Source organism: Sinocyclocheilus rhinocerous, unplaced genomic scaffold, assembly GCF_001515625.1.
Source record: "Sinocyclocheilus rhinocerous isolate Xijiao unplaced genomic scaffold, SAMN03320098_v1.1 scaffold622, whole genome shotgun sequence".
In the NCBI taxonomy this organism is placed as follows: domain Eukaryota; kingdom Metazoa; phylum Chordata; class Actinopteri; order Cypriniformes; family Cyprinidae; genus Sinocyclocheilus; species Sinocyclocheilus rhinocerous.
Window position 1 is genome coordinate 832,876 of NW_015641438.1, and position 13,037 is coordinate 845,912.

General features: G+C 36.0%; 2 protein-coding genes across 3 annotated transcripts in view; both read right to left on the reverse strand.

Annotated features, from left to right (window-relative positions):
* Positions 1 to 1,177: 1,177 nt before the first annotated feature.
* On the reverse strand, positions 1,178 to 9,625 carry LOC107754927 (syntaxin-12-like). Of its 2 annotated transcripts, none has more exons than XM_016571568.1 (10): positions 9,544 to 9,625; positions 8,099 to 8,285; positions 6,485 to 6,554; positions 6,293 to 6,392; positions 5,987 to 6,124; positions 4,071 to 4,114; positions 3,879 to 3,984; positions 2,822 to 2,894; positions 1,634 to 1,716; positions 1,178 to 1,488 (listed from the first exon to the last, which is right to left on the reverse strand). In XM_016571568.1, the coding sequence occupies exons 2-10, from the start codon at positions 8,193 to 8,195 to the stop codon at positions 1,396 to 1,398; spliced, it is 804 nt and encodes a 267-aa protein (XP_016427054.1). In that variant the 5' UTR covers positions 8,196 to 8,285; positions 9,544 to 9,625; the 3' UTR covers positions 1,178 to 1,395. The 2 variants fall into 2 exon arrangements, with proteins under 2 accessions (XP_016427054.1, XP_016427055.1); XM_016571569.1 differs by lacking the exon at positions 9,544 to 9,625 and adding an exon at positions 9,438 to 9,497.
* Positions 9,626 to 9,886: 261 nt separating this feature from the next.
* Positions 9,887 to 13,037, reverse strand: part of LOC107754918 (tRNA selenocysteine 1-associated protein 1-like) — a 5,518-nt gene continuing 2,367 nt past the window's right edge. The window contains exons 3-9 of the mRNA XM_016571548.1: positions 12,721 to 12,820; positions 12,539 to 12,588; positions 11,935 to 12,066; positions 11,746 to 11,865; positions 10,516 to 10,687; positions 10,272 to 10,302; positions 9,887 to 10,103 (exon numbers count right to left, since the gene is read on the reverse strand). Of these exons, the coding sequence (XP_016427034.1) occupies positions 9,925 to 10,103; positions 10,272 to 10,302; positions 10,516 to 10,687; positions 11,746 to 11,865; positions 11,935 to 12,066; positions 12,539 to 12,588; positions 12,721 to 12,820 (784 nt within the window). The 3' untranslated portion in view covers positions 9,887 to 9,924. The remainder of the gene's footprint in view (positions 10,104 to 10,271; positions 10,303 to 10,515; positions 10,688 to 11,745; positions 11,866 to 11,934; positions 12,067 to 12,538; positions 12,589 to 12,720; positions 12,821 to 13,037) is intronic.

Consider the following 13,037-nt stretch of genomic DNA (forward strand, 5'->3'; position numbering starts at 1 on the left):
ACATGCATACCTGAATGTATATAGCAACTACATTTGCCATGAAATCAGGGCATTGCTATGAGTTTGGCTGAATGGTTTTAAGCACTTTTTATGCAGCTGCTAAAATGTGCCAGTTGGTTGTTTCTGGGTAGCTTCTTATTATTGTCCACCAGATGACATTTCTGGATTAGGTCTGATCCATGTCTTGAACAAGCCACAGAATTTGTGGTTTCATTCACGTCCAAAGCAAAAACAGTTGCACTAGTTGCCTGGCAAAGTTTTGCCTGGCTATTTTTAATGGTAAGCCTAGAGGGTAATAAAAGGCCTGAACTTTAATTAGCACACACAACTAGAGCCAATCAACAGATTGCAGATAATACTGGGCTGATATAGTGTACACAGTGTACTTTCTGAAATATATAGCATATCCTGACTGCTCACATTAACAGCGCTCATTTCACCACTGCTAAATGTGGCTTCAACATTTCTAAGAGAGAATCAGGAAGGCAGACATGATTAAGACATTTTTCTTTACTCATGTACTCATAGAATTCATATAAATCAATTTTTAAAAAAGAAAAAAGACAATTTTTGCATGTTCTAAAAGTATGGGTGCAATTATTTTTACATAATTTTAATGTTCTGTGCAGACTTTTAATGTAATATACAAATCTGTTTCAGCCATAATATCGATTACGAGTTCTTATACAACACATTTACAGCTATATGACCACCATATAATAGACCTGTATAATAAAACTTTGAAGTAACAGTATTGAATCTGAAGTTCAGAGATGTTTGAGCTTTAGGTATCATTGCTGCTTCATACCTGCAGTTCTACTAGTCTACTGGTTTATGGTTACAACATGATGTCAAATATACGATTAATTTTGCAGCTCATCTAAGCGGTTTGTTGTCAAACTTTGGAGTGACTTGAAAACTTTGAAAGAGTTGAAATGTACATTGTACAAGACATCTAAAGCCAAAATTATATTACAGTAAGATGTAAAAAAAAAAAAAAATTCAGTCATCAAAATGTCTCATCTCATTCCAATGAACTTCTCAAAATGAAATAACCTGGATTTATTAAGAAATGTAAAGTAGTGTTAGTGCTAGAAATATATCAAGAATCAAAATGAAATTTTATACCACTTATATAATTTTTTTCCCACCCCATCCATGAGCTCATCCTTCTTCATTATGACTAAAGGTCTGGAGGGAAGAGGCTAGGGAATGTTACATTCGCTTATGCCACTTCATACTGTATCTAACCCTGCAAACCTACAGAGATGGACCTACAGGTGCTGCTGAGAGCCTTTGACCTCCCTTCCCATGTGGATGGCACGGGGTTTGCGAGCAAGAATATAAATTAAAGAAAGAAATGAGAGAAAAGGGGGAAAGGAAGAGGAAGGATCTTCACTTTGTCGACGCCCAGATGATAATAGCGATAATGCCGACCGCTAAGACAAGGACCACTGCCAGGATGCACATCTTCTTACGAGACTTTTGCTACAATGAAAAAGAGAAAATATTGTCATTATCATTAAATAGCACGTATGCTATATGCATGGTTTTGAATTCTAACATCTCGCCACATTTTTGATACAAAATGCCATAGCTGTGTTTGTGTGTACTGCTGAAGCTCTTCCTGTACCTGATAGTGAGATGCTCTCTGGAGCTGCTCAGCTCCTCTCTCCACATGCACTTCTGCACTCTCCACATTAGCCTCTATGCTATCTGTAATCACACATATTACTTGCATTTAGATTAGAGATTACAAGCGGTTTTAGACAATATGACAACCTTATGTTGAACATACTCAGTTTAACACTCTTTACATATATTGATTTAAGTGCATTTCTTGATTCAGATGCTTTGACACTAAAGCAAACTCAGACGTGTCATATAGACATTTAAACCTATAATGCCTAAAATACGAAATAGTCAGAATGTAATGGAACAGTTTATTATTCCATTTAGACAAAATAAATAAATAAAAGTTTGCATGTGTTTATGGTTGAGAATATGGAGCTCATACTTGAGGAGGGAAAAAAAAAACATACCAATTTTATTCAGAGGCCTAAACCCAGGAAAAATATACACATTTTTCTAAAAATGATGGATGGATAATCAAGTAAACCCAAATTGCTTCAGTCCAGTAAGTGTTCATCTTGAAATATTACTAACAATATAAAAGTTATATTTACTTAATTAAAAAAAGTAAAGTTTTCACAGCACAAAGACATGTGAAGCATGACCTGAAAGTAGAGGAACATGTTTTTTTCCCCATGTTGACAATTTAGAGGCCTTAGAAATTTGCATATCAAATATGACAGTGTAAGCTTGATTCTACAACGTTGTAGGGTTTAACCTGTTGAATGCACAATACATTTTAAACACTGTGATTAATTAAAAAATTCTGCCACCATTTCACCATCACCACCATGTTGTTCCAAATCCATATTTAATTGTAATTGTATGGGGAAAAACATCCAGTATATTCTTTAAAAAATTGCCTTTTGTGCTCAAAAGAAGAAAGTCATGCAGGATGTGTAAATAATGCATGAATAAATGACAGAATTTTCATTTTCAGCAGAATTATCCTCATATGAATAGCAGCGGTGTGGATCAGAGATTTCCAACCCTGCTCCTGGAGAGTTACCTTCCTGCAGACTTTGGTTTCAAACCTGCCCCAACACACCTGCCTGTCATCATCAAGTAGCCCTGAACACCTTGATTAGCTGTGTTTGACTGGGGTTTGGAGCTGAAATCTGCAGGACGGTAGCTCTCCAGGAGCAGGGCTGGACACCCCTGGTATAGATTAGAGACAGATTGTACTCACCTATCATTTCACCCTGATCATGGATCATCACTGCAAGATCCTTAAAAATCTGATTCACATCCAAAATGTCCGACTGCAATCACAGTAGAGGTACAAAATTACAGACAACAGCACAAATGTGTAATTCATGAATACAGAAATGCACTATATGTTAACAGCAGGTGTAAACAGGGTCAATTTGGGGTAAGAAAGTTTTTGTTTTTTTTAGCAAGGATGCATTAACTTGATCAAAGCTTTGTCTTTCCTGTCAGTTATTTCAAATAAATGCTGCTCTTTTAAACTTTGTTCATCACATAATCCTATAAAATCCTAAAAATGTCACTGTTTCTACAAAAATATTAAGCAACAAAAACATGTTTTCAACATTAATAATAATAATAATAAGAAGAAGAATTATTAATAATTGAGCATTAATAATAATTGATGATAATTGAGCAGCAATCAGCATATTTGAATGATTTCTGAAGGATCATGTGGCACTGAAGACTGCAGTAATGATGCTGAAAATTCAGTTTTGCATTAATTTGCAATAATGGATTAAATTTATATATAATATATATATATATATATATTAGGGATGCATCGAAATGAAAATTCTGGGTCGAAACAGAAACTTATGGATGCACTTGGCCGAAAAATTAAGGCCGATAATTATTTATTATTTTATTAAATAATATAAAACAAGGAAAACAAGGAGCAAGGTTACTACATAGAAATGTCCTGTCAGTGCGGCGCGCCATATATTTTCGGACAAAATTAATTATTAAATATTATTAAAATAGAAAGGAGTTGTTGTTTTTTTTATTGTAACTTTTCACAATATCATTGTTTTTACAGTATTTTTCATAGGATAAATCCAGCCTTGGTGAGCACTGAAAGAGACTTCTTTCAAAACATTTTTAAAAAATCTTAATTATTCCAAACTTTTTACTGGTAGTTTAAGTTCTGCAGCACTTTCTGTTTCAAACACAGATACTCATGAGGCAAAAGAAAGAGGAAGAATGGAACGTGTGAATGTGTGTGGCAGGCAGTGCGGGCAGGAAAAGAGGAAACTAACCTCAAGTTGTTGAATGGCAGTTTCTCTTTCTTTAATGAGCTCCAGGTCCTCCTCTGTTATGGCCACGTCTTCTGTCTGAGTGGTGGTCTTACCCCAATCATCATTACTGCACACACAAACACACGCAGAATGTTTTCAGCTCTAATGCTTTTACTCAGCGCTGGGAGCTCATAAACAGGGACTGAGACTTACTTTTCAAAGGAGACCAGCTGCTCTTCATGACCTCCATCTTCAGCCTGCAGTAAATCACAACACAAAACTACTTCACTCAACAAAACATACTGAAGAGTACTGTATGAATGAATATCTGAAACATTAAAAACATAAAACAGCATCAGCACCCCATTTTACTAAGTGACGCTTCGAGGGAATCAGAATAGTCATAGGTAAAATGTAATAAAAATAGGGCAGAATTAATTTTATCCACTGGGTATCACTTGAATGGTTTAAAGTAGACGTTCCAGAATGGACAGAAGCTTGATTTCAAATATTATATTATATTCAGTAAAAAAAAAAAAAAAAGTATTTTTGATTAGATGGAAATTAGGGTGTGCAATGTGACAACATTAGATTGTGAATGATTAAAATGTCTCTGCAATCTGTTTATACAGAGAGAATGTTATTACAGTGCACATTTTCATCAGTTGCAGTTCTAAGGCTTGTTTTTATTATTATTATTGTTTTTGATTATCATCTCTATCACGGTTACATTCAATTGACACTGAAGTTCTTCATCAACACAAACATTTATCATTTGCATGTGTTTTAAAGCCTTGCCAGTAAAAAACACATACAATTATGTTAAAAACACAATGTTCACATAAACACAGCAGTGTTTCCCACAGACTTACACTCAATGTGTGGCGGCACTTTCCCGGGGGAAATATAGGCTATATAAATCAGCAGACACGCTGATTGAAAATGCACATTCATTCTCTGCCAGCAGGAGGCGAGTTAGGAGCATCAGAAATAGCGGTTTCCCTGGTAAAGGCTGTAATCAAAACAGCGCTCCGCTCATAAACGCTGCTTTATCAGGCGTTATAGGAAAGATTAAATGAAAATGACATCGAAACTTTTCTAAAGACAGTCAATGCCCTTCAAAGATACATTCATATAAAAACACCAGCGCTGCGTTTTGACTTTGAAACGTGCAGTGCTCATGTTTATTCAACGAAGTCAATGCATTTTGGAAAATCTATTTGTGGCGGTCAGCATTGATATTGTGGCGGGCCGCCACAAATAAACCAATGCATGGGAAACACTGCACAGTCAGTTGTGTTTTAAGTGAACAAACAGTTGGGAAAGACACATTTATATCAGTATGTTGGATCTGTGCATTAGGTCTTAAAGTAACAGCAGCCTAATATACATGCTGCTTGACTCACTGCTCGACTGAATAACATTTGTAGTTTCAATTCAGAATCAGTGTATCTTTAAGACTATGAGACTATGAAGGGTTTCATTTTTACATTTGATTATTCAATTTCTTACATGAATGTTAAAGGGGTCATATGATGCGATTTCAATTTTTTCTTTCTCTTTGAAGTGTTACAAGCTGTTAATTTCATTTGTATCTTTTTTATATCGTATTTGTCCTATTGTTTGTAATTTGTATATTTGTTTTTATTTTAATATCAATGATAAAATAATGAAATAAAAAGTGAAATAAGATTTTGGTCATATCGCCCACCCCTTCCTTGACCTAATTGGTCTGTCATTATTTTTTCTTTTATGCTTTTTTAGTTTTTTACCTTTCACGGCTATATGTTTTTAAAATATGGAAATTAGTTTGCATGTACTGCTCAGTAACTTGCAAAATAGTCTTAAAATGAACATGAAAAAGAATTGATAAAGATTGTGGATCGTGATCCTCTCTGAAATAAATTAATTGAATAGGATATCGTATTATGATATATTTTTGTCATATCGCCTACCCCTAGATGGAAATGATCCATTTCATCAAATATTTGTGTATAAGGTATTTTTGGGTTTAAGTACAGAGTTGTAAGCTTATCATTTCACTTTTAAGGATGCTGCCTATGTAGACAGTTCACTAAGGTCTGGATCAGAGCTACTGTGGAAAACATTAATTCTAGAGTGTATCTTACTGAGAGTCGAGACCCTGCTCGGGCTCTGGCCACTGACTCCTTCTCCTTCTCTGCGGCTCGACGCTGCACTGCCTGGAAGTTGTTGAGAGCTGCAGAGAAATCATTCATCAGCCGGTCCTTCTGTATTTTCTGCTGTCTCTGTTTAAAGAAGAAATTCAACCAGTTAGACTTGACATTCAGACAAAATATTACAAGAACTTCACCAGCACCTTTAAATGACCTTCCCATTTTTATTTGCATGTCCTTATGCTTCATGTAAACACGTTTCTGTGGAGGTTAAAAGTGAGCATGCACACACAAGCGCACCTGTTCGGACAGGGAGACGGGAAGAGAGAGTGAGCCGAGGTCTTTCAGGTGCTTGTTGGTCTCCTTGGCCAGCTGGTTTGTGTAGTGCTGCACCTGCTGACTGTAAACAGATCACACATAGTGAGAATACAAGAGCACAAGAGGAACAGGAAATGCACAGCCATAAATAAATCAAAAACTAAACACACTCACAGTCTCTCCCGCAGGTCACTGGTGTCTTGTTTTGTTCCCAGTTGGTTTACCATGCTCTTGATTTGTGCCGCTAATGTAAAAAAACACACATTTACACTAAAATCAGAGTCTTTAAAGTCAGTGCAGGATTTCCACAGCAGACATATGAGGACAATACTGTGACTCTCATGAAGAAATGTCCAAATCATATGTGACATCAAAACAGAAATACAAAACAATAAATAATATTTTGTGTAAAAGAAAAGAAGAAAAAGTTAAATCAGTAATGCGAATAGAGAGCAATAGTCTGTAAAAAAAAAAAAACAATACAATTAATCAGAAACAAAATCCCATTAATCCCATTAATAATATTAAGAGTTCCGATTATTCATCCATGACTTGTGCTGGTGTTTTTTTCCTTTTGAAAATGTAATACTTTTGTTCAGCAAGGTTTGTATTAAATTGATCAAAAGTGAAAGTTTAGACATTTATAAGGCTAAAAAAGATTTTTAAGACTGAAGTAATGAATGATGCAGAAAATTCAGCTTTGCATCACAGGAATAAATTACATTTTGAATGATAATAAATTACAAGTTTGAATTAAGTTTTTTTCAATGTTTTGGAAAGAAGTCTCTTATTGTCACCAAGGTTGCAGTTGTTTTTTGAGAAAAATACAGTAAAAACAGTAATATTGTGAAATATTATTACAATTTAGAAGAATGTTTTTCTATTTAAATATATTTTAAGATGTAATTTATTTCTGTGATCAAAGCTGATTTTTCAGCATTATTACTCCAGTCTTTCGTGTCACATGATCCTTCAGAAATCAGTATAATATGCTGATTAGGTGTTAACTTATTATTGATTATTATTGGTGCTCAATTATGAATAATGGTTCCTATTATTATCGATGTTGAAAACTATTTTGCCGTGTAATATTTTGTGTAGAATCCACAACATTTTTTTTTTTCAGAATTCTTTGATGAATAGAAAAAGAACACCATTCGTTTTGAAATAGAAATCTTTTTAACATTAAAAGTATTTACTGTCACTTTTGCTCAATTTAATGCATCCTTGCTGAATAAAAGTATTAATTTCTCTCTTTTCAATCATACTTAGCCCAAACTTTTGAATGGTAGTGTATCACAGTTTAATATTATTTCACAATATTACGGTTTTACTGCATTTTGGATTAAATAAACGCATAAGTGACTTTCAAACATTTTTTTTTTAATTCTTACCAACACTAATCCTCTGAACAGCAGTGCTGACAGTCTCAACAAGTCAGAGATTATTATGAGCCACCACATAATAATCTCAGAGCTGGCTGACTTGTTTCATGGATCAGAATTCCTTAACAAATTTCAAATCCCAATGGAGGAAACAACTGAGAAAATGGGAACAAAGGCCACTGAAAAAGCGCAGTTACTTCTGTACCACGAAACAAATCACAATGCCAAAAATCCTAATGGTCCTAAAACGGGCTTCATTTCTTTACATAAAATATGCAGAGCTAAATCACCACTAAATTGTCAAGCTGATCCGATGTACTCCCCTGGTAGTATCTTTAGTGCTACTAACTAGCACTTTCAGATCAACGTCACAGTAATGAACAGCACAGATCCAGACACTCACTGTTCTGTGTGATCTTTTGGATGTTGGAGCTGCATGTCTGGATGAGGCTGCTGAAGTCCTTTGGCGGGGCGCGCTGCTCTGTCCTTCCGTACGACATGACTGCGGGAAATTCAGCTGGCTCTGATGGACGTCTCGGGACAAAGGGTGGAGGAAACTAGAGCAGGAAGCGAATCAGTGCCTAAAAATGCTGAGGAGAGAGAAACGTTTTGTCAGAACATGCACAATAATATTACAACGACGTTATAATGCCTATTTCATTACAGTTTCCTTGTGCATTTGACTTGAAGTATGAGGAACAGTGTGTAACATCACCTTATATATGCCTGGCAATGATTAGATAACCAGCCTAACACATCATGACGGTAAACAGTGTGGATCAGAGCACTAATCGAGGTACGAGTGTGCACTTTAAAGCCTATGTACTGTAGTGTGTACTGACTGCACTACTTTCACTTGCTGTGACGGTGAGCTAAAAGTTGATCATTAATACAGTAAAGTACTAAATTAACATGCGTGTGAGACACATAAACATGATACAGACACAATGTGGTGTCAAACTACGTGCTTACTCATATTACAGTCTCAACACACAGACTTCACCAGCATCACACACAGTTTAGCTCGACCTGCAGTAACAGTGAGCACTAGTACGGTTATTTATGTAAGAATAAGCCCTTAAATGATATATGTAAATAACCATTATTATATATTTACATTTAGTCATTTAGCACTCGCTTTTATCAAAATGAGGACAAATAGAAGCAATCAAACCCAACAAAAAGGACAATAATATATACAGTGAGTGCTGTGACAAGTCTCGGTTAGCCTAACACAGTACGGGTAGCAAGGTGTTTTTTATAATAAGTAAAAAGATAAACAAGTAGATAGAATAGACAACTGAATAGGGCACGCTAGTGTTAGAGGGACTTTTTAAAATAAGAATAAAACAAGTCAAAAGAATAGAAAAATAGAGAATGCTCGTGTTAGAGGCTCTCTGACTCTTCTTTCTTTTTAAGTGAACATAGGACAATGATAAAGACAAACTGTGTCATGTCAGTCATAACTGACCCCAGATCAGTGAATGCTAGGCTAACGTTAGTCAGCTCACCAACTAAACACTCGGACTACAGCAAAATACCGCTGGAAACTGCTGTTTCGTGATTAAATAATCATGTTTTGTTTATTTACACTCATCGGACTGGTTTACTCTTAAATATCACAGAAAACTACAACGCAAACAAAACCCCGTTGCAACACAAAACAACACCCGTCAACGGCATTAGCATAAACTAAACGGACAGAAAACGCCTCATGCTGCATTAGACCACCCGCATTTAACCTCGTCTGACATCTAGAGACGCTTTCAGAGTCATTCGGAATAAATATAAACGCAGTCGTCGCGTTGTTTTTGCTAATTCTGATGAAGAAATATAACGATCTTACACAAGCTCGGGGCCGCTCCTCACTCGGGACTTCCGGTCTGATGCACTTTGTACTTCCGCTCAGGGGCAGAGCCTACAAGAGCACGTGATGGCACAGAAACACCCCAAAATCCCACCGAAGTAACTGAACTTTAAACTAGTGACACTATACAAGCCTCTTTCTCAATCTTATTGAATTTATATAAATAAGTCTTATTTTATTTCATGTTGTTATTATTATTTACGACTGATATTTTATTATTATGAACCTCTGTGTATTTATATATATAAACAAACCTGAATTCATTTCATTTATACATAAAAAAAATCAACTTCATCTTATTCAGTTACCTTAATAATTGGTTCTTTGTAATATAAACAAAAAGTAAATATGAACAAATATGCTCAGTCCATCTCCTCATACTGATAAACTGGCTCTGGCAGGTGACATGTAGCGTTACAGGTGACCCCGTCCCATGACTCAGGGGGCTGGAAGAAGCAACCCATCAGAGCACTGTACAGTTCTTCACTCTGCTCCATAAAGCTCTCATTTGCCTCCATCACATTCATCTCCGAGTCTGGATCTACAACACACAGGCGTAAGACACGTCATTTACTGGAATCAACGCTTTTATATGGTGCAGAGTGTAATTATGATGATATCATGCTACAATTAAAAGCTGTGTTAAGTGCATCTGTGGAAAACAGAGCCCACGGAGTAAAAAATAAATAAATGTCTGATCTAAACTTACACTCTAGGCCGTCATCTTCCATCTCTTCGCCCTGCAGTTACAAAAATGGTAAATAAAAAACTTTTTTTTTTAAATTCAAATTTAGTAGACACTGAGGCAAAGAATACTGAATATAATTATGCAAACTGATAAACTGATAATGAACCGCTGACAGTAATAGGAACAGAATTTAATGCTTAAAATGATTGGTTCAGGCACATTTGGTGTGACTTGAAAAGCCCTGCAGAAATAAAACCGCATGTACCTGTGCGATGTCCTGGGAAGGGTTTAAGTAGCTGTAATCATAGCTCCAGTCATATGTAGACAAATGGCTGGCGTACTGTGGGTAATAGCACTGGTTCAAATACAAATTATGGCTGTTGTAGCTTTCTGCATGGAGGTGATCATTTTGGTTCTCAGGCGACTCTTTCTTCTTCCTAGTAGAGGGAGGATTAGACACATTAATGTCAATTTGTTTTGTGATAAAACTGTATGTATCGCTCAAACAGTACTTGAGGTTATGTATTTTGATAGACTCCTCATTAAACTTTTGCTACAGACCTCACTCACTACTCTTTACACGGAGTAATTTTCATATACCATTAAAAAATTCGGGGTCAGTAAGATTTTTATTTTTTTATGTTTTTGAAAGAAGTCTCTTATGCTCATTAAAGGGATAGTTCACCCAAAAATGAAAATTTGATGTTTATCTGCTTCCCCCCAGGGCATCCAAGATGTAGGTGACTTTGTTTCTTCAGTAGAATACATTTGATGATTTTTAACTCCAGCCGTTGCAGTCTGTCAGTCGTATAAATGCATGGCAATGGTAACAAAATCTATGAGAGTAAAAAAAAACATGCACAGACAAATCCAAATTAAACCCTACGGCTCGTGACGACACATTGATGTCCTAAGACACGAAACAATCGGTTTGTGCCAGAAACCGAACAGTATTTATATAGGATTTATTTGTTCAAAAATATTTGATAAAAACAGTAATATTGTGAAATATTTTTTACAATTTAAAAGAACTGTTTTCTATGTGAATATCTCATAAAATGTAATTTATTACTTTGATGCGCAGCTGAATTTTCAGCATCATTACTGCAGTCTTCAGTGTCACATGATCCTTCAGAAATCATAATAATATGCTGATTTGCTGCTCAAGAAAAATGTCTGATTATTATCACTGTTGAAAACATACATATTTTTGTGGAAACTGTTATACTTTTAAGATTCTTTGATGAACAAAATTCAAAAGAACTGCATTTAGTGAAACTGAAATCTATGAATAATTTCACTGTCACTTTTGATTAATTTAATGTGCTGTTGCTGAATAAAACTGTTCATATTTTTTTCAAAAAAAAAAAAAAATTACTGACCCCAAACTTTTAAACAGTAGTGTAATTTTTAATCGAAAGCAAAGAGAAACAAATGTAATCACTCTGATGTAAAAGCCCTCGTCACATCATTTCCTCTCCTTACCAACACTCACAGTTTATTTGCAGCCAGACTGAGGCGTAAAGGTTTCTTCCCGAGTCCTGAGGCACCCTGGAGTTCTGCCAGAGCCCGTCTCTGCTCTCTCTCGCTCTCAAAGCACACAAAGCCACAGCACCTACAAACAACAGCAATCAGCAGAAGGAAATGTCTGGAAATGAAGAGGAAAACATTTGACAGGTCTCACTTTGAGTATCCACTGCTGTCCAGAACTATCTTCCCACTGCAGCAGGATGAAAAATGATAATGAAAGAACTCATACAGCATGCCATCATCCACGTCTGGGGTGAGATCTGACACGAAGAGGGAGAACGTAGAGCTGTAGGGAACAGCAGTAAGGCAGCGCTGAGAACATCCATTATAATGGATAGATCAAGGTAAAAAACCACATTGAGTTATTCTCCTAAATTAACACATCTACAGCAATTAATTAACTTTTACTTAGTTGATTGAACTCTATTTTCACCTGTGGACAGTCTACTGATGACCACTTCCTATCTGAGACTACAACTAAAATAAAATTCTTATAAAAAAACGAAACCCTGAGCTCAAAAGCTTCTGGAAGCTGCATGTCAGATTTTACTGTTAATTCTGACTGTAGGTTTATTAAAGCCTGCTGTGTTGAGAACACTTGATCTTCTATATGCATCCTTCACAAATACAGTCTTGCAATGATATATGTATATCTAAGCTTCACTTCCTCTTTCTGTCCACACAGGATGTTCTTTGAATAGTTGGTTGCTTGCTGTACTTGATTGCACCAGTCAGTCATTTCAGAAGCTATTTCTTACCAGCTGTCATGTTTGCCGTAGGAGGCACGACTCAACTTGAACCTCTTCGGCTGTAACATCACATTATAATTAAAGGTTATGATAGTACAGTGTAACATTTTACTGTATGAAATTTTCTGATATTTTGCATATGAACTGGTCGGCACCTAATGTGAGCATAATAGTGACTTGTGAATAATTACAGGAGTGGCACCAGGTAAAGGTTTTCCATTCACTTTGCGGAGGCATCGCTCTACCGATGTCTCATCCATCAGCTCCACGAAGCCATAGCCTGCATTGTGCCTGGAGAGATCAACATCAACCTGACACTTGATGATAGATAGATAGACAGACAGACAGACAGACAGACAGACAGATAGATAGATGATAGACAGACAGACAGACAGATAGATGATAGACAGACAGACAGACAGATAGATGATAGACAGACAGACAGACAGATAGATGATAGACAGACAGACAGACAGATAGATGATAGACAGACAGACAGACAGACAGA

Excerpts from the sequence above, each read along its gene's own strand:
- LOC107754927 (XM_016571568.1), bottom strand. The coding sequence starts at position 8,195 with ATGTCGTACGGAAGGACAGAGCAGCGCGCCCCGCCAAAGGACTTCAGC. Across the intron at positions 6,555-8,098 it reads CCAAAAGATCACACAGAACA|CGGCACAAATCAAGAGCATG; the intron begins GTGAGTGTCTGG and ends TTTTTACATTAG. Across the intron at positions 1,489-1,633 it reads AGAGAGCATCTCACTATCAG|CAAAAGTCTCGTAAGAAGAT; the intron begins GTACAGGAAGAG and ends TTTTCATTGTAG.